General features: G+C 45.6%; 1 protein-coding gene across 3 annotated transcripts in view; it reads left to right on the top strand.

The window, feature by feature from the left end:
• LPIN2 (lipin 2) overlaps positions 1-19,536 on the top strand; it is a 70,649-nt gene extending 51,113 nt beyond the window's left edge. For all 3 annotated transcript variants that reach the window (XM_058676987.1, XM_058676986.1, XM_058676989.1), the window contains exons 8-20: positions 925-1,024; positions 3,802-3,989; positions 8,671-8,764; positions 9,207-9,276; positions 10,009-10,098; positions 11,781-11,863; positions 13,246-13,390; positions 14,043-14,191; positions 15,261-15,347; positions 17,419-17,571; positions 17,685-17,799; positions 18,718-18,821; positions 19,072-19,536. In XM_058676987.1, the coding sequence (XP_058532970.1) occupies positions 925-1,024; positions 3,802-3,989; positions 8,671-8,764; positions 9,207-9,276; positions 10,009-10,098; positions 11,781-11,863; positions 13,246-13,390; positions 14,043-14,191; positions 15,261-15,347; positions 17,419-17,571; positions 17,685-17,799; positions 18,718-18,821; positions 19,072-19,216 (1,523 nt within the window). In that variant the 3' untranslated portion in view covers positions 19,217-19,536. The remainder of the gene's footprint in view (positions 1-924; positions 1,025-3,801; positions 3,990-8,670; positions 8,765-9,206; positions 9,277-10,008; positions 10,099-11,780; positions 11,864-13,245; positions 13,391-14,042; positions 14,192-15,260; positions 15,348-17,418; positions 17,572-17,684; positions 17,800-18,717; positions 18,822-19,071) is intronic.
• Positions 19,537-22,280: the final 2,744 nt, after the last annotated feature.

Genomic DNA, 22,280 nt, shown 5'->3' with positions numbered 1-22,280 from the left:
TACCTGTATCTCCTGATGATCATTCATGTTGTCTGCAGATGTGGCCATTGTCAAGGATTTGTGTCCTCTTGCAGTTAGAACATTCAGGTTGGTGTTGGGATGCCAGGTGAATATCCTGTGCCCCACTGACACTCTTCCCTTCACAGGTGGTTGCTTCACGCTTGGTCATGTTTGTTCTTATCTATAAATATTTTTAGAACTTTACCATTAATATCCATTACCTGAGAGCTAGAATTATTCATGAAGCAGCAAATGGGCAAAAGAATAAGTAAACCACGTGTTTATTGAGTGCTAAATGTCTCTACCATTGGCCAGAGTAATTGAAAACCAGCTTAAGAAGTTGGTATGGAGAGTGCTAACAGAAGTGAAAATAAACCTGCCGTAAAACCCAGCTATGCTGCTCCTAGGAATCACCCAAAGGAAATGAGATCTGCTATGAGAAAGGCATCTGCACTCCTGTATTTGCAGTAACACAATCTAACCCAGATGCCTGTCAAAAGAAGAGTGGATAAACTGCTACATCTGCTCCATGGAATACTACTCAGCCATTCAAAAGAATGAAATTACCATTTGCGACCAAGTGTTCCCAACTAAAGACCATTTTAAGTCCCAAAAGGACAAATGCCATATGCTGTCTGTGATCTAAGGCAACCTTCAACAAAATAGAAGATCAATAGCCCTTTCAATACTGTTATTGCTACAACTCAGGGGTTTTGATTTTTTTTTTTTAATTTTTCATTTCTTCAAAATAGTTTCTTTTCTCTTACTAAATTCCTCACTGGCTCATTTTTTAAAAAAGAAAAACTCATTTAAAAAAAAGAAAAAAGTAGTGAAAAGATTAACTGACACCTTCGAAAGTAAGATCATGGTCAATCTTATTGTTTGCAAACCTTTGTGGGTTTTTTGCTTTTGTTATAAAACCAGGTGTCCACAAGAGGAGCCAGCACCAGGGCCCTGATGATATTTACCTTGATGACTTGAAGGCTCTAGAACCTGAGGTTGCAGCTCTGTATTTCCCTAAAAGGTAGTGTGTGCTTGTGTATTTAAGTGCTCTGATTACTTAATGTGTACTTATAGCTAAATCTGATGATTAATTCAGGTTTTGGAAAATTTAGAAACAGTGCATGTGTTTGCAGTGACCTGAAATAAAAAATTATCTGCTTATGGTAGCATTTGTTTTATTTATTCTGTGTTTTAAAAAGAATGCATCGTTATTTGAAAACACTTCCCAAAGAACATCCTCCTGGTTTGAAGCCTCAGGCCGCAGGCCTTTCCTGAGTTTAGCCTGGATCTGAAGGCCCCATTCTAACAGGCTGTGTTCCCTGTACCGCTAGTGGTTCTCATCCTGTCTTCCAGCCTTCCTCCTGTGTCTTGGAATAACTCAATTATGAACCTCATATTTCATAAACTTGGACTATCTTTTCATGCTCATTTCTAGTCTTAAATTCTCTGTGGTGACAAAAATTAACCTCTTCTCCATGGACAAGTTGAGTATGTTGAACCATAGACACACAACTAAATACTTTTAAATGAATTAGTAGAAAGCATATTTCATGTTTTAGTTGCAGTGGAAAAATAGAATTAACATGAAGGTAATTTTGACTGATGTTTTTGGAAGTTTGTAAAATTGCTTCTAGTTCTTGCCCAAAATATGTGTCTAAATATCTATGTACTTTGTGGTGATGGGTTTTTTTGTATGGTAAGTAAAACACTTTTCACAGCAGGAAAGTAAAAATGTAAGCTGTCTTAGAATTATTATTTTATTTTATATTTCCTAATTTTAATTTATGATCCGTTTATTTATATTGTTGGTAGAGTTCTTACAGGGTTTTTTTTCTTTTAGACTATTTGTATTTGAAAGATTTACAGAGATTTACAAATCTGAAAGACTAACTTATAAATCTTCTCTCTGCTAATTCACTCCAAGTGGCCTCAGTAGCCAGAGCTGATCCAATCTGAAGCCAGGAGCTTCTTCAGGTCTCGCACGTGGGTGCAGGGGCCCAAGGCTTTGGGCTTTGCTGCAGTCTGGGCCATTAGCAGGGAGCTGGGTCAGAAGGGGAGTAGCCAGAACGTGAACTGGCACCCATTTGTTGGCACTTGCAGGTGGAGGATTAGCTGAAACACCACCACAGCAGCCCCTTTAGTTTCCCTTTTAAAACATGGGGAATATGACTGACACAGTGAGATCTTACTATGTTATAGTTGTCTTACCTCATGAACTGATCATCTCTTGAGACATTTAATAAATCTCTTAATGAGACTGATTTTTCCCTGTAAGCCGTTGTGTTCTCATAGTGATGACCATCTCTCCTGCTAAGCCTCCAGTATTTGCCAGTTGCTGCACTCCTCCCCGTGTGGATTTAGTAGCATGTTGAGTCCGATGACATCCTGTGGATGTTGTTCCTGGTGGGGGAGCCAGGCCAGTGGCATTATGTCCATGTGGTAATATTGCAGTGCTGGTATTTGGTGGGAGACCTTGCACACAGGAATTCAGAACACAGGCTCTTTCCGTTGTAACATTCTACCAGTCTTTTAGGGTCGCAGAGTCCGAAACCTGCAGGCAGTGTGTGGGAAAAGGAGGTCCTTGGAGGCAGAGTCAGCTGGGAAGGGTGCTGCCCGTCCCTCTCCCCACATGGATAGGCTGGTCACACAGTCTCATGGCTGCACTGGCTGGGGGAGGGGCTTCATGGAGTTCCTGGGAAAGAGGACACAGTGTTTCTAACCCAGAGCGGCCTATTGTACCTGGATTGGCTGTAAACTTTGTACCAGGCGACTTTGGCTTTTTACCATTTCCAGTGAAGAGAGCTGATTTAGTTAACATGTTTGCTGGTGTGAGTGTGCCATTAAGAAAGAAAATTTCCAAAACCATGATTCTTTCAAGGATTTAAATGTACAATACAGTATGTTTTGAAGCTACTGATTATGGTGTATCTGCTCTGCTGCTGCCCTCTGCTGCTCAACTGTGAAGCTTTTGCTAGTGATCATGTCACTGGATCTCACAGTTCTTAAGATCATAAATTTAAAATACCACATTTCTTAATTAAGTAAACGAATTTGTGAGTTATAAAATGATATGTCAAATGCCACATTAGTAGAATAGTGAACATCTTGGCTAAGAAATTTGAAGTGGCATTTCCTTTGTTTTTCTTCCCAGTTTATTTGGTTCATTACAAAAGGTTTTTCCCTTATGACATTCTGAACACCTAATTGCTGTACCTTATCTAGTGAAGTGAAAATACCATATAACCTCACCTTTAGTTCTGGTCCTCATTGCTTAAAGAATAGTTTTATTCCCATTTATTTCCCAATTGTATTTCTCTAGTTGAGTCTATCCTCCTGAGAATTTTTCTCTTGCTTAATTTCTGCTTTTTTAAATTTTATAAGGAAATAGATAAATTTAGATAAATTTTGTTTTACAATACTATATCCTTACAGTAATTTTCTACAGGATGTACTTAGAACCACGGCTTTTTAGAGGAAGTTAGGTTTTTCTTACTCTGTCATTTTCATTGTGGAAATTTAAATAAGTGCTCATAACTTCTTTGATTAAAACCAGAAAAACTATAGTTGGAAAATTTGCTTTACTGTAAATGACAATAGTGATTTGTGCTATATTGGCGATTTTCATAGTTAACTCCTTAGTGGTGCTATTTAGCTTCTTTCTGAATAGTTGATTCTAAATGTTCCCTGTAAGAGAAGTTGCATCTGATTGTAGATCTGCCTGTACTGTTTATGCAGCCAGGGAGGTGAGGGATTGTGTTAAGGCTAAGCCTCCTTTCTGTGTCCTTCTCGCCACTGCAGTGACTCGGACCCTGGCTCCAGGCAGTGGCCTGAGTCGGACACGCTCTCGGGATCCCAGTCCCCACAGTCTGTGGGAAGTGCAGCTGCTGATAGCGGTACTGAGTGCCTCTCAGATTCGGCTATGGACCTACCTGACGTCACCCTCTCGCTTTGTGGAGGCCTCAGTGAGAATGGAGAGATTTCCAAAGGTATGTGGGGCATGGTGCAACCCAGGATGCTACCCAGGCATCACTTGATTGCGTAGTTTCCATTTAGTGGTCTCAAAGCCATTGAATGCTGTAGTGATCTTACGCGGGGAGTGGGTATCTCTGTAACGCTCTTTGCCCCTCATTTAAAGTATGTTGAAGGCTTTACTTTCTTTTTATTTACTTACTTATTTTTTTTAAGGCTTTGCTTTTAAATTGAAAGGTTGAAAATTTTCAGGCTGCCTAGTGCTCCCCAGCTGTTTCAGTTCTTTCACCCTCAAAATAGTTGATGTACTCCTTCTGTCTTGTAACTCTGCCTTCCAAATAAATACATCTTTAAAAGTAAATAAATAAATAAGAGGCTGACACTGTGACATCAGGCTGAGCCTCCCCGCTGTAGCTCTGTCTTCTCATATGGACACCAGTTCATGTCCCGGCTGCTCCAATTTTGATCCAGCTGCTTGCTGTTGGAAAGCAGTGAAGAATGGTTTCAGGTCATTGCAACCATTTGAGGAGTGAACCAGTAGATGAAAGATCTCTCTTGCCTTCTTTGTGACTCTTTCAACAAAAAACAAAAAATCCTTGAAAGAAAAAGTTGAAATGTTTGTGGGTCTGGGCCCAGCTGTCCTCCCTGCAAGTACTGGGCCTCAGACATGCGGGAAGGGCCTTCAAGTTGCAGGAAGCTGACTGTCCCTCAGGCCTGGTGTTTCTTCTGGAAGGATCACTTTCTGTCATGGGCTGGAGAGTTGGCCAAGAAGGTCAAGCTTGCTCTTGCATCGACAGAACAGTGACAGAGACACTGAAGACACTCCTTGGTGTGGTTGGCCCCTACATGACAACCATCGTAAATTCTGCAGCCTTTTGCTTTTACACTAAATTGTGTTATTATTTTTGCAGTTTAGCTGATGGCCCTTGATCAGTTTTTTCAGTAAAGATTTTCTAAGTAGCATTCCTTGCCTTCTGTTTTCCCTTCAGGTTCTAGAATACGTTATGTGACACCAGGCACCTGAGTCCTGGAAACATGTTGTGCTGAAATTTTTCTTTTGGACTCCCAAGCCATTCACTCACTGTGCCTCTTCTCCATTTCTTCGTTCTGTTTGTTTGCTTTATATTTTGTAAGAAGTTAAAAGTATGTTTCACTAGTTCCTCCTAGGGACAAAATTAAGTAGGCATTTTATAATCCTTACAAACCCTGAATAAAATATATATCTTACATGTATAAGTTATATTTTTAATATGTAGGAAGAAAAAGTTTATGCAAATTTTTTGCATTTTTTTATATTCTTACTGGAAAGAAGTGCTGTTTCTTGTTCAGGGCGGGGGGACTGACATTTTGCTTTTGTTTTGTTTATTATCTTTTTTTTAATTTATTTTTTAATAATCTTACTTAGTTGATTAGGGAACAAAGGGTCAAGGGCTACAGGGTGAAAGTGGGTAATACCATTGTTTCCACACCAGTATCATTTTTCCCTGTATCTGGGGTGAGGAAAAAAAACAAAGGGAAAAGCCCCACCCAACCCAGATCCCCAATGGGAGGCGCGCTCTGAGGGTCCTGCTCATACGGTTTTGATAGTTCATCAGTTCTGGATTGCTGCCAGTCTCTCAGTTCCAATTGCAATGAACCCTATTCAGAATCCACTGGCTGACAGTCTCTTCATGGTTGGGGTTCTAAGATCAGCAGTTCAGTTGGAGGGATCTCCAAAGAAACTTCGTCTGAGATGATCCCGGGCCTGATTCTTGCGCGAGTTTGCTAGTACAGAGTCCGACACTGTCCGTCACACCAGTCAGCTTATGCACATGCTGGTCGTTGGGATTGCTGGGTTCGTTCTGTTTCCAGCCCTGTCTTCCTCGTGAACCAGCGGGTGTTGTAGTCCAGTTCGATCCTGCCCGCTTCATACTCGGTCCTCACGCAAACCGGTTGGAGCTGCAGCCTAGTTGGGGCGACTCCCCATAACCCCCACCAGTTCTGCCCCCTACCCTGTTCCCATGCTTGCCAGTATGCACCGCAGGCTTGTCAAGTCTGTCCCACATCCCATTTAGCTCTCGCACGTGTCGATGGGATTGAAGCCCAGCTCAACCCAACCAACCTACTATCCAGCCCACACACCTACTGGCAGGTGCCCTTCTGTACAGCCACCCCTGCCCCTGTCCTGGTGTTCGTGCTGTCCAATGAGAGTGGTAGCCCCAAGGGAGGTGCCCACTATTTCCCTTCTAGGCCACACTCACTCCAAGATTATGCACTCTCCAGATAGTTCTGGCATTTGACTTGACAGAATTAGATCCCAGTGCCAGCCTCTGCCAGCTAATACTGCGGCTAGCCCAACCAACCCTCACCCACTCTAGTTTTTGCTTGCATCAGTCGGAACAGTCAGCCCACCGTGGCCCTTCCCTTATCTAGTCCACATGAGGCCCACAGGTGTTACAGCCCTGCCTATGCTGATCTGCCCCCATCCCAGCCCACGCTTTCCAATGGAAGTAGTTGTCCAGCAGGGGAGCCCACGTTCCCCTGTCAGCTTTGCCTCCTCCCCCTGATTATCACATGTGCTGGTTGGGCGCTGCAACCACATCTGGTACGGCTCATCTCACCTTGGCATTCCTTATTGTGTACTAGTATGTGTCGCAACCGAACCTGGCTCGACCCACACTCTGTTCTGGTGCTCGGATTCGCCAGCAGGTGATGTGAACTGGCTCAGCCTGGTCTGCCCCCTATCCATGCCATGTGTATACCAGTGGGATAATTTCCATAGCCTGTTCTGGGCTGTTTCCTATCATGCTTCTTGTGCTTACCTGCAGGGACTGTGTCCTGCCAGAGGAGTTGCCCAGGCTCCTCCATCAGAAACTCTCCCATTGCCAGGTTTTGCGCATACCAGTGGGTCCATGAGCCAGCCCTGTTCAGTTCACCTCCTGTCCTAGCAGGAACAGTGGCTTTTCCTGACTGTTCTTCAACCCAATCTGGTTCTTATTGTTGGATGTTTCAACCCAGCCATGGCTCTTCCATACCCCCATACAGCTTACACATGGTTCAGTAAGGGCTGAGACCTAGCCTAGTCTGTCATACATTTCCCCTGGTCCTGCAGAGCACCAGATGGTGTTGGAGTCTGGCCCGGCTTGGTGCTTCCATTCCCAGTCCACACTTGTGCCAAGTGGAATTACACTCGTATCCTGATTGGAACGCAGCCCCATTTACAGCCCATGCGCTCATTGGTGGGAAACTCAACCCAGCTAGAGTATCCCCTTAGCTGCCCAACTGGGCCTATTCCCAGCCTTAGATCTCGTGAAGGCCAGTGGTTGCTCTGATTCAACTTGGTAGAGCCCCTCACTTGTCCTGTCCCCTTAGATGCTGTGGCTTAGCATCCCCGTCTTACGCAGATCCGTAGGTGCAAGGACCTACTTGGCATGACCTGTGCTCCAACCTGATTTCTGTTGTTTCTTGTGAGTTAAGGTCAGCTCAGCCCTGCCCATTCTGTCCCCTTCCAGTGGCAGCACGGCCCACCCCACATCCTGTTAAAGGATGCACTTTCAGGTGCTGCTGCCTTGACCTGCCCTGACTGTTTTGGGTTCCTGCACCCGTGTGTGATGGCAGGTGGCATGGTCACATCTAGCTTAGTCCATCCCAACCCCAACTTGCGAGCTAACCAGGGGAACTTATATTTCCACAGGGTTGGGCCTACACAACCCCATAGAATCTACCCCCAGACCAAGTTCTCTCGTGTGCTGGATAGAGTCTTGACCCTGCCAAATGTGACCACTCCACCAAACAGTTGGGTAATGGTACCCATCACTGCCATAGAGGCCCCCATCCATAGCATTGGTGTGTGACAATAAGTGATGTTCTAGGCTAACAGGCCATTTCTGTATTCCTAATTGGGCCGGTGTATCTGTCTAACCGAAATTGTCTCCATGGTACTTCCCTCCAAACCACCAGGTTTCAGTCCCCATGCATGCCTAAACCTTCCATGACCCTGTCACTGGGAATCACCCAAGATTCACTACTCACCTACACTAAAATTGGACTTAGTCATGGGTGTCCCCAGGCAGCAAACATATCTTAAAAAACCACAGAGTTTGCCGTCGGGTGGCCAGCAGGCAAAGCCTGGCACCACAAGGTGCACTAGCCTCCCTGGGGGAGGCCGAGGACTCGTTCACTGCCTTGTGGCACAGTGTCTTTGGCGTGAGCCCCCAGCATTGGGTCCGACCCGGCAGGGGCACCCCCCCACAGCTGCCACACTGAGGAGCGGCACTTGCCCCCAAACCCAAGGCCTGAACCCCTCCCAAACTCACCCAGCCTCAAGATATTAGCAGCTGGGCAGAGCTAGGAATTTTAACCCAGTTCCCAAGTTCCCTCATGGCGCACTTACTCTGAGGAAAGAGCTCTCTTGGGTCCTGGGGGAGGCCAAGGACTCGTTCACTGCCTTGTGGCAGTGTCTTTGGCGTGAGCTCCCAGCATTGGGTCCAACCCGGCAGGGGCACCCCACACAACCGCCACACTGTGAGGAGCGGCACTTGCCCTCAAACCCAAGGCCCGAACCGACATTTTGCTTTTGAGAGAATAATAGTTAATGCATTTTTAAAGAAAGCACTTACTTTATTTTAGCCTACTCTTGCAGTGTGTAGTATTATACTAATCTTTTATAGGACTCATGGAATGTCTAACCAAATTGATCGCTGTTATTTTACATTGCAGAAAAGTTCATGGAGCATATCATTACTTACCATGAATTTGCAGAAAACCCTGGACTTATAGACAATCCTAACCTTGTAATACGGATATATAACCGGTAAGTACTCTTGCTTTAATCTTTATTAAACACTCTTGCAATATTTGTAGAATCACACTATCTTGATTTACAGCTTGTCATCTTCTGTAAGCAAGCCCAGAAACCAGTGACTTTAAACTGAAAGTGAAGCCTCAACTTCAGTTTTGAGACATTGAAAAGTTACTCTGTTAAAGGTACTAAGGCTTTTCAATTCAGAACTTTTCCATAAAATAAAAATTATATATATGACAAAAATGTAGCTGATCTGTTTATTGAAAAGAATATTCACCCCCAAAATAGAAGATTTGAAAAGAAACAAAAAAGAATATTCAGTTGTATATTTTGTTTCTTTCTCTTCTTGCTCCCTCTGCCTCCCCCTTTCTCTTTCTGTCTCTCTCACTCACTCGCACTTTCTTTCTCTCTCATTATGTAATGGTTTTTGCATAACTTTTGTTTCTCACAGTTACTATAACTGGGCTTTGGCTGCACCCATGATCCTTAGCTTGCAAGTGTTCCAGAAGAGTCTACCTAAGGCAAGTCATCCACGTTTGTTTGCTTCTCAAAGGTATCCGCAACACAGAGTGCTTAGAAAAATGCTCCTGTGTGTATTTCTGACTGGGTACAGAATTGAACTGTTCACTGTCTTAACATTTAATTTAAAAGAACCAAAAAGTTATATGAGCCGCTTAAAGTTACATGCCCCAGATATAATAGATTTGCTGGCTGCTACTTTCTGTCATTTTTATTAGATTTTTTTTTTACCAGTTTCTGATAATATCTGAAAGTTGAGACCTTTTACTAATTGTTCATTAAATTCTGAGTGAGTGGGAAAAACGGTTTCTTCTCAACATCGGTAAGAAGCAGCAAGAAGAGGGTAATACAAGCTACAGAACCATGACACCCGGGTGTTTGGGTCAGATTGCAGCTAAGACACCTGTTATGTGAAATCTACCAAGATGGTATAAGCCTCGTTGGATCCTCATAATTCCATGGAATTGCATTTTCCAAAGACAGTGAAATGAAAGCCGCCCACCTCCCTACTCTCAGGTCCTGCAGAGCCAGACTCCCTGCCTCACAGCACAGAACTGGCAGGGTGGTGTTTCCACAAAAGCAGGATGTCCTCTGTCTCAGAGGTGTTAAAACCACTTTGAGGGGTGTGGGAGCATCAGTCACGCTCCAGAGTAAAGCACCATCTTACAGGTCAATGGTAGAAAATAGTTAGATGCAATAGATTATGCAAACTAACCTGAACTAATTGTTTACAGGCCACAGTTGAGTCCTGGGTTAAAGACAAGATGCCAAAAAAATCTGGTCGCTGGTGGTTTTGGCGTAAGAGAGAAAGCATGACCAAACAGGTAATAAATCTGGAGATGGTGATTTCTGTGGGCTGAAAATAAATGAAGCTTTGCTTTATTCAAGAAGCTTTTTGCCACTATGAAAAGTGCTGTGTGGTGCCTCATTTTACTGATAATGGTTGTCATTTCTGAATAGTTACTGTGAGCAGGTGCTCTTTATATACTGGGCTCTTTATATACATTACCTCCAGTTTTACTATAACTCAATACTAAGATATTTAAGTTGACAATTCTGATAAAGTCTTCATTTCCCAAAGCCTTTTGCAAAAGAAGCTTAAGATAAGGTTAGAAATGTAGTCACAGAGCTGGCACTGTGTGTAATCGGCTCAGCCTCCACTCGCAGCCCCAGCATCCCCTATGGACACTGGTTCGTGTCCTCACTGCTTCACTTTTGGTCAAGCTCCCTGATTATGGCCCATGTACTTGGTCCCTGATCCCCAGATAGGAGACCCAAAGAAGCTCCTGGCTTCAGATCAGTTCAGCTTCAGCTGTTGCAACCATTTGGGGAGTTAACCTGCAGAGGCAAGATCTCTGTCTCTCCTTCTCTGTGTAACTCTTTCAAATAAAATAGAAGAAATCTGTAATAAGCCTGTGCCATGGTGTTGGAGCAGTGGCATGCATGTTAGTCCTCTGCCTACAGTCCCAGCATCCATATGCTGCTGGCTCATGTCCCAGCTGCTCTACACTTCCAGTTAGTTCTCTGCTTGTGGACTAGAACAGCAGCAAGAAGATGGCTCAAGTCCTTTGGGCCCTTGCACCCACATGGGAGACTGAAAGAAGCTTCTGGCTTCAGATTGGCTCAGCTCTGGCTGTTGCTACCATCTGCAAAGTGAACCAGTGGGTGGAAGACCTTCTCTCTGTTGTTTCTTCTCTGTTAAATCTGCCTTTCAGGACCCAGTGCAGTAGCCTAGCAGCTAAGGTCCTCGCCTTGCTTATGCAGGGATCCCATATGGGTGCTGGTTCTAATCCGGCAGCCCCACTTCCCATCCAGCTTCCTACTTGTGGCCTGGGAAAGCAGTGGAGGATGACACAAAGCCTTGGGAACCTGCACCCGCATGAGAGACCTGGAAGAAGCTCCTGGCTCCTGGCTTCAGATCGGCTCAGCTCCAGCTGTTGTAGCCACTTGAGGAGTTAAGATCTTCTTCTCTGTCTCTTCTCCTTTTTGTATATCTGCCTTTCCATTAAAAATAAATAAATCTTTAAAAAATAATCTGCATTTCAAATAAAAAGCTGTTCCAAAATCTGTTTTTAAAAATTAAAAAAAAAAAAGTAGTCATACCAAGTTCAAGTCTACATCAACATAGTCTCGGGACAACCTTCTAGTCCCTTTTTAAGAAGATTCAAAGCTACTCCAGAAGAAACAAAAGCAGTCACTTCAGTTTTGCAGTCCCATTGTCACTGCCAGGGATCTTGCAAGTTTGAGCCAGTTACTGTTTATGGTTTGAAATACTGCTCTTGTGAAATCTTTTGCCTCTGCTTTAAGGGGATAACTTTACGTATTGCAGCACATAGCTTCCATCTCAGATTTCTGTCTTTGGCTCAACTAACAAGTCCAGTTTTTAAGCATTTTCAAGTTCTAGGCTTAGTAAGCAGTTTTCTCTTTGAAAGGATTGCTCATAAACTTTGGCTTGTTTATAACGAAAACACTACATGGCACCTGTTGTGATTTCTTTCTCTTTCAGCTGCCAGAAACCAAGGAGGGAAAGTCTGAGGCACTGCCGACTAGTGACATGCCATCAAGCACAAAGGAGCCAGCTGGTGCCAGGTGGGGCTCCCCTGCCTCCCAGCTACTCCTCCTGTAGCCGTTGCAGCTAAGTGGGCCTTGGCGCTTTTGTTTAATTTTTAGTTAGAAATGTCTTTCTCCTGTAGGCAGCATTGGATATCTTTTGTCCCTAACCTGAAGGCAGTTTCTGCTTTTCTAACGTGTGTGGCGGGAGGGATGGAGACAGCCCTGTCAATGCTTCCCAATACATTTTCCCCATTGTGAGGCCGTGAAACTGAGTAACCAAGTAAGGAATGGCTGTAAGAAAGGGTCCTAAGGGATATTTAAGGGGTGCTAGCCCAGTGTCTGTTTCCTCTGCTTCCTGTCAGGTCCCCAGAGGAGACATTACAATATAAAGGCTGGGTTTGGATCCCTTTTGTTCCCTGGGTGAAGCAGCACCCTCCAGGATTTCCTCACGTGCAGTGTGCCCCTTTCTTCTGTCATCTGGTTTACATTCCCCAGTCTAGTTTTTCCTTCTCCATCCCCTCTTTGATGCAATAGTCTTTATAAACCTCAGAGTTGCTTTTCTTACCTTTTATTCTGTTGGGGTGTTTGAAGTTTTTCTAGTTCCATAATATTGGCCGACATTGTGGCTTAGTGGGTTAAGCCTGGGCCTGTGACACTGCCATCCCACCTAAGCAACCATTTGAGTCTCAGCTGCTTCACTCCGATCCAGCCCCCTGCTAACACACCTGGGAAAGCAATGGAAGATGGTCCAGCCACGTGAGGCCAGATGGATTGCCAGGCTCCTAGTTTTGGCCTGGCTTAGCCCTGTCTATTGCAGCTCGTTTGAGGAGTGAACTAGGCGGTGAACGATTCTCTGTCATTCTGCCTTTCAAATAAAATACTTCTGTAAAATAAGTAAAAACCAGTACAGTCTTGCTTAACAACAGGAATGTAATCTGCGAGCGTTCTGGCACAAGCCTAGATAGTATAGCTGCCTACATATCTAGAAACTGCATTGTAACCTTAGGGGACCACTGTTGAATGTGCGGTCCATGGTAGACTAACATTATGTGGCACTGTATAAAAGCAATTACATTTTTTTGAATGTGTATCTTTTGAAATGTACGTATCTTTGTCAACATTAGTCAGTAGACCCCAATAGTATTCACTGAAAATGGCATAAAAAATAAAAATCAGAGCCAGAAAGTAACTGTGTGCTGGTTACAAGAGGGAGAGAAAGGAAAGGAGCTGTACTGTTAGTGATGCAAATGTTTAAGGCATAAGGAAAGTGTAGCCGTGGAGAAATGATGGGGAGACAGCTTTTCTCATCCCTAGAAAGCGTTGTAGATGTGTTTGTTTTCTTGATCGTAAATAGAAAACTTTCATCAATTTAAAAAAAATCCTGCTGCCTCTTGAGTGACTGGGTTGGTGTTGAACAGGTCGGCTGAGGATGACTCATCAAGTGACGAAGGGTCACAGGAACTCGAGGAGTCCATCAAAGTAGAGCCTCTGCCCGCGGAGTCCGTGGGCCACAGCAGCACAACTTCCTACAAGAAGTCTCTTCGCCTCTCCTCCGACCAGATTGTGAGTGTGCCCCATGGGGACCTGATAGAGCCCTGCGAGTTGCCGAGTTGGACCCGCTTCCTCTCCCCTCCCTCCCAGTCCCCAGCATACAAACGCTGTGTGGCTTGTGGTCATTTAATGCTCATCAGAAAGGCCAGTGTCCGCACCTCTCAGGCCACCTGTGGATCTTGGGACGTGGGCTCTTACGGCCACCAGAGCTCCCTGCCTCCTTAGTAGTGACCTGAGGCATCTGTTTTTAGCATGTCTCCCCAGTGCAGCTGACACAGCTGACCTAGCACTGAGCCACGATGGGAAAATGTCAGCTTAGACATAATCCATTCCTTTCCCTATTGTACCTCCTGTCTCAATCCACTGGGTGCCGCCAGGAGGAGTTTGTGGTCTCGGCAGTAATTCTTAGTGTTTAGAATAGAAGAGGTTGATTTTGTTTGGGATCAGGGAAGTCTTTGGAATCCCAAGGGCTGTTTCTGCTGAGGCTCTGCAGCCCCTCTGTGTGTGAGCGTGCTCAGCACTGCAGGGCTGCTTCCTGACACCAGAGAAGCCATCCTGCCATGAGGTTGGGGGGAGCCTGAAACACCAGGCATTACTTGTGGGTTTTTAAGCTGTGTTCCAGACTGTTGTCACCTGATTTTCTTTATTATGCTGTCTGTGAAAGGCAAAACTGAATCTCCACAACGGCCCAAATGATGTTGTGTTCAGTATCACCACCCAGTATCAAGGCACCTGCCGCTGTGCCGGTACCATTTACCTGTGGAACTGGAATGATAAGATCGTCATTTCTGATATCGACGGAACAATAACCAAGTAAGCCCGCGCTTGGGCAAGGTGGGAGTGGGGAGCTTTACGTGGGGCGCCCAGCCCGCAGGCGCAGTTGAGAGGGCTTTCTAGACCATATGCCCTGCAGCACCCTTAAGGTCATCTACACACACAGTCATCCTGGAGATGAAGGAAGATGGGTGGACGCATGCAAAGTAGGGACAAAGGTAAATTTGGGACCTATCTAATTATTTGGTCTTCAAATCCTGACATTAGAAGGAAACACTGTAGCTAGCACTGTGGCACTGGCATCCCATATGGGTGGCCATTCAAGCCCCAGCTGCATAACTTGCAGTCCAGTTCCCTGCTTAAGTGCCTGGGAAAGCAGCGAAGGATGACTCAGGTATTCGGACCCTTGCCATCCCTGTGGGAGACTAGGAAGCGGCTCCTGACTTCAGCCTGACCCAGCCCTGGTAATTGGGCTATTTAGGCAGTGAACTAGCAGTTGGAGGATTCTCTCTCTGTGTCTTTGGAAAGTTACAGAGAGAGAAGGCGAGACAGAAAGGTCTTCCATCTGCTGGTTCTCTCTGCAAATGGCCATAGCAGCTGGAGGTGAGCTGGTTTGAAGCCAGGAACCTCCTTCAGTTCTTCTACAAGTGCTCAAGGTCCAAGCCATTCTCTGCTGCCTTCCCAGGCCATAAGCAGGGAAGCTAGGTCAGAAGTGAGCAGCCCAGATGCAAAACTGATGGCCATATGGAATGCTGGCACTTCAGTTGGAGGCTTAGCTTGCTACACCACCATACAGTATCCTCAAATAAAGAAATTCTTAAAAGGGAAACATTTGTTGAGATTAGAGAGGAAAAAAAAGGATGCATTATCTTTGAAAACGAACATGTAGCCTTTGTGTCACGTGCTTTTAAAAGCACTTTGGTTAGTGCATTGGCAGGGACTGCCTCACAGTGGCAGGAAGCTGCCATGAAATGGTTTTGTACAGTGTCTACCACCTGCTCCCCAGCCAGTGCTTATTGGCAACTGATGGTCAACCAAAGGGTGAAATGCCTGTCTTGGTGTGTTTGTTTCTTGATAACTTTTCCCGCTTCTGCCTCCTCCTCATCAGGTCTGATGCTCTGGGACAGATCCTTCCACAGCTGGGAAAAGATTGGACTCACCAGGGCATAGCGAAGCTCTACCATGCCATCAACGAGTAGGTATCCTCCCCTTGTCGTGAGCTGCAGTTCTGCTTTAAGAACTAAAGAAACGTGTCTGTCATCAGTCACTCGCACCGTGTGTTCCTGCCTCTGTGTCTCCCCTTCCCTTACGGCCTTGCACGAAGGAAGCAAAAGGAAGCAGCAGCCACCGTTGAGCGGCCTGAGCTGTGTGTAGCACTGCAGCGTGATGCTGCCTGTGTTGTCCAAGCTGATTCTCAGAACTGCTGAGTTTTACACACTACCCACATCTATGAGCACTCTCCAGAAAGTCCACAGAAAATATAAAATAAATGTAAAAATGTAAAATATAAAATGTAAAATAAATGCTACTCAAGGATTTAAACATTTTCATATTTTCCACAGATGCTTTGTAGTACCTTCAAGTAATGATAGTTTTGTGTGTGTGTATACAAAATGTAATGGGGTGGGGGGTGGGCCTTGTGGCACTGTGAGTTAAGCAGCTGCTTGGGATACCCAGATCAGAGTCCAGTTCGAGTCCCATCTACCCTTCTTCTGAGTCGGCTTCCTTCTGGCATGTCTGGTGAGCAGTGGGTGACGGTCCTGTCATCCACATGAGAAACCCGGATGGAGTTATAGGCCCCTGCCTTCAGCCTAACTCAGACTTGAATCTTGTGGTCGTTTAGGGAGTAAACCTAAATCTCTCTGTGATTCTGTTTCCAATAAGTAAAGGATTTTTTAAATTGTTGTTTAATCTATCCAGAAAGTTGATTTTTGTTTTTGATATATTTCCTGCATTTTTTTAAAGGTTTATTTGTTTATTTGAAAGACTCAGAGAGATCAGGGAGAAAGGAAAGAGAGAGATGTTTTTCACTGCACTGGTTCACTTCCCAGATGGCCACGATAGCTGAGCTGCAACCGGCTGAGGCCAGGGTTCTGAAATTCACATGTGGGTATCCAGTGTGGGTGCAGAGTCCAGACACTGGCTGTCTTCCACTACTTCCGGAGCACATCAGTAGGGCGCCGGATAAGAACTAGAGCAGCCAAGACTGGAGCCGGCACTCGTGCGATATCAGTGTCTTAGGTAGTGGCTTAACTTGATAGGCCACAGCACCGGCCTCTTATTTCTTCAACTTTGTTTTTTTTAAAATTTGTTTATTTTTATTTGAAAGATTTACAGAGAGGAGGAAAAAAAAACCTTCCATATGCTGATTCACTCATCAGATGGCCACAATGGCTGGAGCTGTGCCTGTCAGAAGGCAGGAGCCAGGAGCTTCTTCCAGGTCATCGATGTGGTTGCAATTTTCCAGTTACTTGAGCCATCCTCTGCTGCTTTTCCAAGCCATAAGCAGAGAACAGGATTGGAAGTGGATCAGCCAGGACACAAATTGGCACCCCGATGGGCTGCTGATACCACATAGTGCGGTGTTATCCTGTTGCCATGGAACCAGACCCTCCTGGATTTTTAACTATACTTCTTTGAATAAATACTGCATACATGCACAAGAAAACAGGTCACGCGTACAGGGGTCCCTTCCCGAGTACACTCTGAGGGGAAACAGTGCCAAGGCTTTTGCAAAAATTTAATGCATACAAGTAACATTGATTTGAAAATTTAGAGCATCTTCACGTCTCTCCCTCTTCTCTGTAACTCTGCCTTTTAAATGAATAAATCCTAAAAAATATTGGAGTATCTTCTGCATTAGTGAGAAAGACATCATGCTAAATTCTGAATGAGTTACTCAAATGTAATTTCACTCCATGTCTATGAAATGGTTTGTATTCTGCAAATTGTCCTTGTAAATAAAATTTCTTGTTTCTTTCCTTTATAACAGATATTCAAAAGATAATCCAGGTTTTTTGTCCATTCTATAATTAGATTGTAAATTCTGATACACTAAGCATCTAGTCTACAAATTTAGTACAATCTCTATTTGCGTGGTTTGTGTTTTGTGAAAAGGTGAAATCTTGATCATCTTAATCAGCTACATTACTAAATTTTCAAGTTTAGTGGAGCATGAAAACAACATTATTTACATCTGTTGAAAGAAAATGCTTCTCTTCCCGTAGCCACAACACACTGGCTCAGTAGGCTGTGTTTTCTTTCAGGAACGGCTACAAGTTTCTGTATTGCTCTGCGCGTGCTATTGGCATGGCCGACATGACGCGTGGCTACCTGCACTGGGTCAACGACCAGGGCACCATCTTGCCCCGTGGGCCCCTGATGCTGTCGCCTAGCAGCTTGTTCTCCGCCTTCCACAGGTGCCCTTGGTTGCCTCTGCTTGTGGGAGGGAAGTGTTTTAAAAGTTTAGGAAAACACACTAAGACAAACCATCGTTATAAATATGGTGTCTTCTCCCCGGCCCTCTCCTTAGGGAAGTAATCGAAAAGAAACCAGAGAAGTTCAAAATTGAGTGTCTGAATGACATCAAGAATCTCTTTGCTCCATCCAAGCAGCCCTTCTATGCTGCCTTTGGGAACCGTCCAAATGTAAGTGTCTCTGGGCTCCAGATAACAGTGTGATTCAGATTCCAAGGGGTGGGCTTGGAAGGGCATTAGCCACCTCATAAACTCGGCTGGTTTTGTCAACAAGAGAAAATATGTCCAGTTTTCACTTAGTGTGTTTTTTCCAAACTCTGGTAGCAATCAGGAAGATTCTGAAGGTACATAGTTGGAATTACAGAGAGAAAGGGAGACAGAAAGATCTTCCGTCCTCTGGTTCACTCCCCAAGTAGCCACAACAGTTGGAGCTGAGCCGATCCAGAGCCAGGAGGTCTCCCTTCTTGGTCTCCCAGGCAGGTGCAGGGTCCCAAGGCTTTGGGCTGTCCTCCACTGCTTTCCCAGGGCACAAGCAAGGGAGCTGGATGGGAAGTGGAACAACTGGGACACGAACCAGCGCCAATATGGGATCCTGGCGCATGCAAGGCCACTAGGCTACTGCTCTGGGCCCCAGATTTGTCTTAGAATTTGTATAAACAAAAGCATCTTCTCAGCTGGATTTCGTCAGGCTGCTCTGACTTGCGCTGTAAGTGGCTCTGAGCTCTGTCCTTGGGCCTGACCCAGGCTACATACAGCTTTAATGCTCACCCTGCCTCATCACTGCCCCCACCCGCCTCCCATCCTCTGTCAGATCTCAGGCCTGCATAAGACATTGCTTCTGGGCCTCTTCCTGCTGCAGGGCCACTGGCTGATTCTTGGTTGCCCATGTTTCTGACTGTCCCAAGCATTCCTGAGTTTGCACTGTTGAGTTGGCGTTTATCTGAAGCTCAGTATCAGTGGCGGGGCCGCACTGGGCCCAGCGGCACACGATCCCCATGGAGTTTGTTTATGCAGTACTGTGACTCCCAGGGAACTAGAGCAGCTCCTAGTTCTTTCTCCCTGTGATCACCCTGCCGGATGTTTCTGCAGGATGTCTATGCATACACACAAGTTGGAGTTCCAGACTGTAGGATATTCACCGTGAACCCCAAGGGTGAATTAATACAAGAGAGGACCAAAGGAAACAAGTCATCGTAAGTATAATTCCCCTTCTGGGCCCTGGAGCCTGCAGCACTCGAGATAGCAGACATTACCAAGATCAGGCCCAGCTGGGAGCACCTGCCCAGTGTCTGCGCCTCCAGAAGAGCTGTTGGAGGGTCAGGATTCTCCATAGACTTACAGGAGGAAGTCTGCTTCAAAAGAACCTGAACAAGTAACTTCGTAACACATGGTCTTGCACTTTTGATTTTAAGTTAACAGCCCGTCTTCTTCAATCCCTTCTAGATATCACAGGCTGAGTGAACTTGTGGAGCACGTGTTCCCACTCCTCGATAAGGAACAGAATTCTGCCTTTCCCTGCCCAGAGTTCAGCTCCTTCTGCTACTGGCGAGACCCCATCCCTGCAGTGGACCTGGATGACCTGGCCTGAGGCCGCATCTCTGATGGTGAAGGGACTGCAGTCGTTCACCTCACACCACAGGAAGGTGGTCAGCACGTGCTTTCCTGAGCAGAGACAGGTCTCCTGGGCAGGCACTGCTGCCCTCCTTCGCCTTCCCAGGTCCTGAATCAGCTGGAAGCAGGAGTGAGGGGATGGCTTGGTTAGAGGCCTGTGGTCCAGTCATGGGCCCTCACACGTGCTTCCTGCCAAGTTATGTCCTGACCACTCCTTCAGTTGCATAACTTAAAAGGAAGGAAAATGAAAACGGAGTGGGCTAAAACATTATACAAAGTAACGTGTTATCATTTCCACTGGACAGTTGGGTTTGTCACTCTCTGTAACCAGGGCCTTTTCCAGAGCTTCAGAGTCCACAGAACTGCCCCCCATGCAGTTGGTGGTGCTGGCTGATACTGTCTGCACATGGCTCTGCTCCAGGCCCTTCCTTTCCTGCACACTGCAACAGAATGGTGCTCTGGTGTGCCAAGCTGGGTGTGCCTGCAGGTGCACACACTACAGCCAGACTCCAGCCCCGCAGATGGGGGCTTCTGGGGGAGAAAACTGTCATTTTTTTCATCTGTGACTACTCCATGCTGAGCGGCCTTTAAGTTATTTCTTAGACATAGCCAGAACAGATCTTGTAGGTCTGTATTTGATGTCTTTAATAAAAGCATTAATAGTGGGCAGTTAGGTTTTAAAACAAAACAACAAAAAGAACCTGTAACCGTTGTTTCAAGGAAGCCTCAGAGATTCAGGGCCATCATATTTGCCCTTGAATGGATCTTTTCTCTGTCTCACTCCTGTTGGCTGGCCTGGCTGGGCCTTTGGGTGTCTTGCTTTGAGGACAGGATTCAGATGATAGAGAAGCCTGGTAAGCTTGGGTGGAAACACTGGCCAGCAGCGTCTGGCTTTGGCATTTGGAGTCCTAACCTGGTAGTAAAGCTGCTGGGAGGTGGGTAAGGTTCTTGGAGTGCCTGTTGAGCAGTCTGCCCCTCTGTAGTGTCCCAAACCCCCCATTTTGCCTCTGCCAGGCAGGGGGCTCGCGTGGTCTGCTATGCAGAGTCCACACTGAGGGACCCATGAGGTTACAGGAGCCCCAGTGCATCTGCACTAGCATGTCCATCATGGCTTCACTTACTGTGTTGTCATGGACTCATGTCACAGCAAGGGACCATGGAGTGAAAATGCTCCTGAGTTTTCCTGAGTGTTGATCGTCACAGTGGTGTTAATGTGAGAGAACTATTAGCAAACTTGCAGGGAAGCAGCTCCACGCCTCGGTCCTGTGGGAGTTCACACGCAGAGGGAGCTCCTGCTGGGACAGACTTCTTGTTTTAGTTTGTCTCATCCAGAATAATACCAGCCTGGAATTTGAATAATGCAAGGATGGTTGTTTTTCCAGATTGGAGAGTTCAAAGTCCTGCTGCTAGCCAGTGTCCCAGTAGTGTTAGATGCAGAAACAATGTTGAAATCCCTTAAAACTGCTTCTTGGTGGCAAAACCTGGAGGCACATGTTCCAGGGAATGGGGCTACACAAGCTCTCTCCAGGACAAACCACCTCCCTCAAGTAGTTCAGTGAGTCTGTTTCTGTATGAAAAAAGATCAGGGGAACTAAGTTATGTTCATATGACATTCTGCCCGGTTAGTTGGTGAATTGAATTCCAGAAGAGCAGGCATGTGGTTCCTTGATGGTGCAGACACCGGCCATGTGTCCTCACAGCCATCTGGGACTTAGGGAAGAGCAGGAGCTGGGTGTGCTGCTCTCCAGCTCAGTGGGAGTTGGCATGTGTGGTACGTAAAAGCTTAATTCCCATCTTTCTTAGTCCTGTGTAGGTTGTCCTTTAGCGTTTCTGGCTCGTTTCTTTCTTTTTCTTGACAAGCTCTTCTCTGGACACGTGGGCCTTCTCAGAGGGGGCAGCCAAGGGCCCGAGTCTCTGGGCAGGTGGAGGACATCTGGCCCCTCTGTCCCAGTGTCCATTAGTGTTAGACTTTGTCACTGCAGGTTGATCCACGTGGGCACATAGGCTAATTAATGTGAGTCTCTTTCCTTGTTTAAAGGAGTCCATGTTGCTGAAAGTAGATGATTACTTTTGCTGTACTGTTACTAACATTAGTTTGTGCTGAAAATCCATTGCCATTTGGTACAAATGACATTTGTTCTTTCTGTGAAAGAGAGATGCCCTCGAGTGTGTTTGTACACAAACCTTAGGATGGGGAATTGAAGTGCAGCCCTCACGCTGCCCTCAGTGATGGGTGACGTCACAAGGGGGGGTTGCAGGCAGCTGGGGCTCTGCCGAGTCAGTCCGTCGGTTGCTCTGTTGGTTGAAATGACTGCTTTACCTCTTTCCAGTTTAGTCTGGCTTTAAGTATTTGCTTTCCTGTCCCGTGTTGAGGCTGTAGTATTGTGTGTGAGGGGCATATTGAACCTGGAGCAGGCAAATGTAACCCTTGTTTGAGGACCATGTTTTGCTGTGTTTAAAAATATCTGCAAAACTTTTAGTTGGAAAATGAAAAAAGCGAATGTCCTAAAATGAAAGCTGCTAAAAATTGTAGGGAGACTGCCTGAGGAACCAAGCTGACTAAATGGCTGGGAGCTTGGCTGCCCCACAAGGCCCTGACCAACTGGCCCGCACACAGCCCTTCCGCCATGTTCCCTGGAAGGTACACAGGCAAGACCTGTTAAGGAAATGGTTAGAAGAAAGGAAACACTTTCTATTTTTGCAGGTTGGCAAAAACAGATTCCTCCAGGGAGTTTTACTTTACAAGTGTCATTGTATTCACTCTGTAAAGTCTTGTTTTCCCTTGTGTTAGAGCATTCTGGGCTTAACAAAACTGGTCAAAGTGAGTACTTTTTCCTGATAAAAACTGCTTTTTTGTTTTGGTTTGAAGCTAAGACAGAGAGGGGGAAACTTTGCTGAAGAAGAAACTTTGCTGATTTAATTTAATAATTATGTTCAGCCTCTGATAAAGTGTTTGATGAATAGACAGCAATGCCACTAATAAGTTTCAAGTTGTCAGAAATTAATTGTAAACATCAGTACAGTAATCTTAGTTATGATAA

Source organism: Ochotona princeps, chromosome 18 (assembly GCF_030435755.1).
Source record: "Ochotona princeps isolate mOchPri1 chromosome 18, mOchPri1.hap1, whole genome shotgun sequence".
Taxonomy (NCBI): domain Eukaryota; kingdom Metazoa; phylum Chordata; class Mammalia; order Lagomorpha; family Ochotonidae; genus Ochotona; species Ochotona princeps.
Note: the sequence above shows the minus strand (reverse complement) of the source record. Positions and strands in the feature narration are given on the sequence as shown.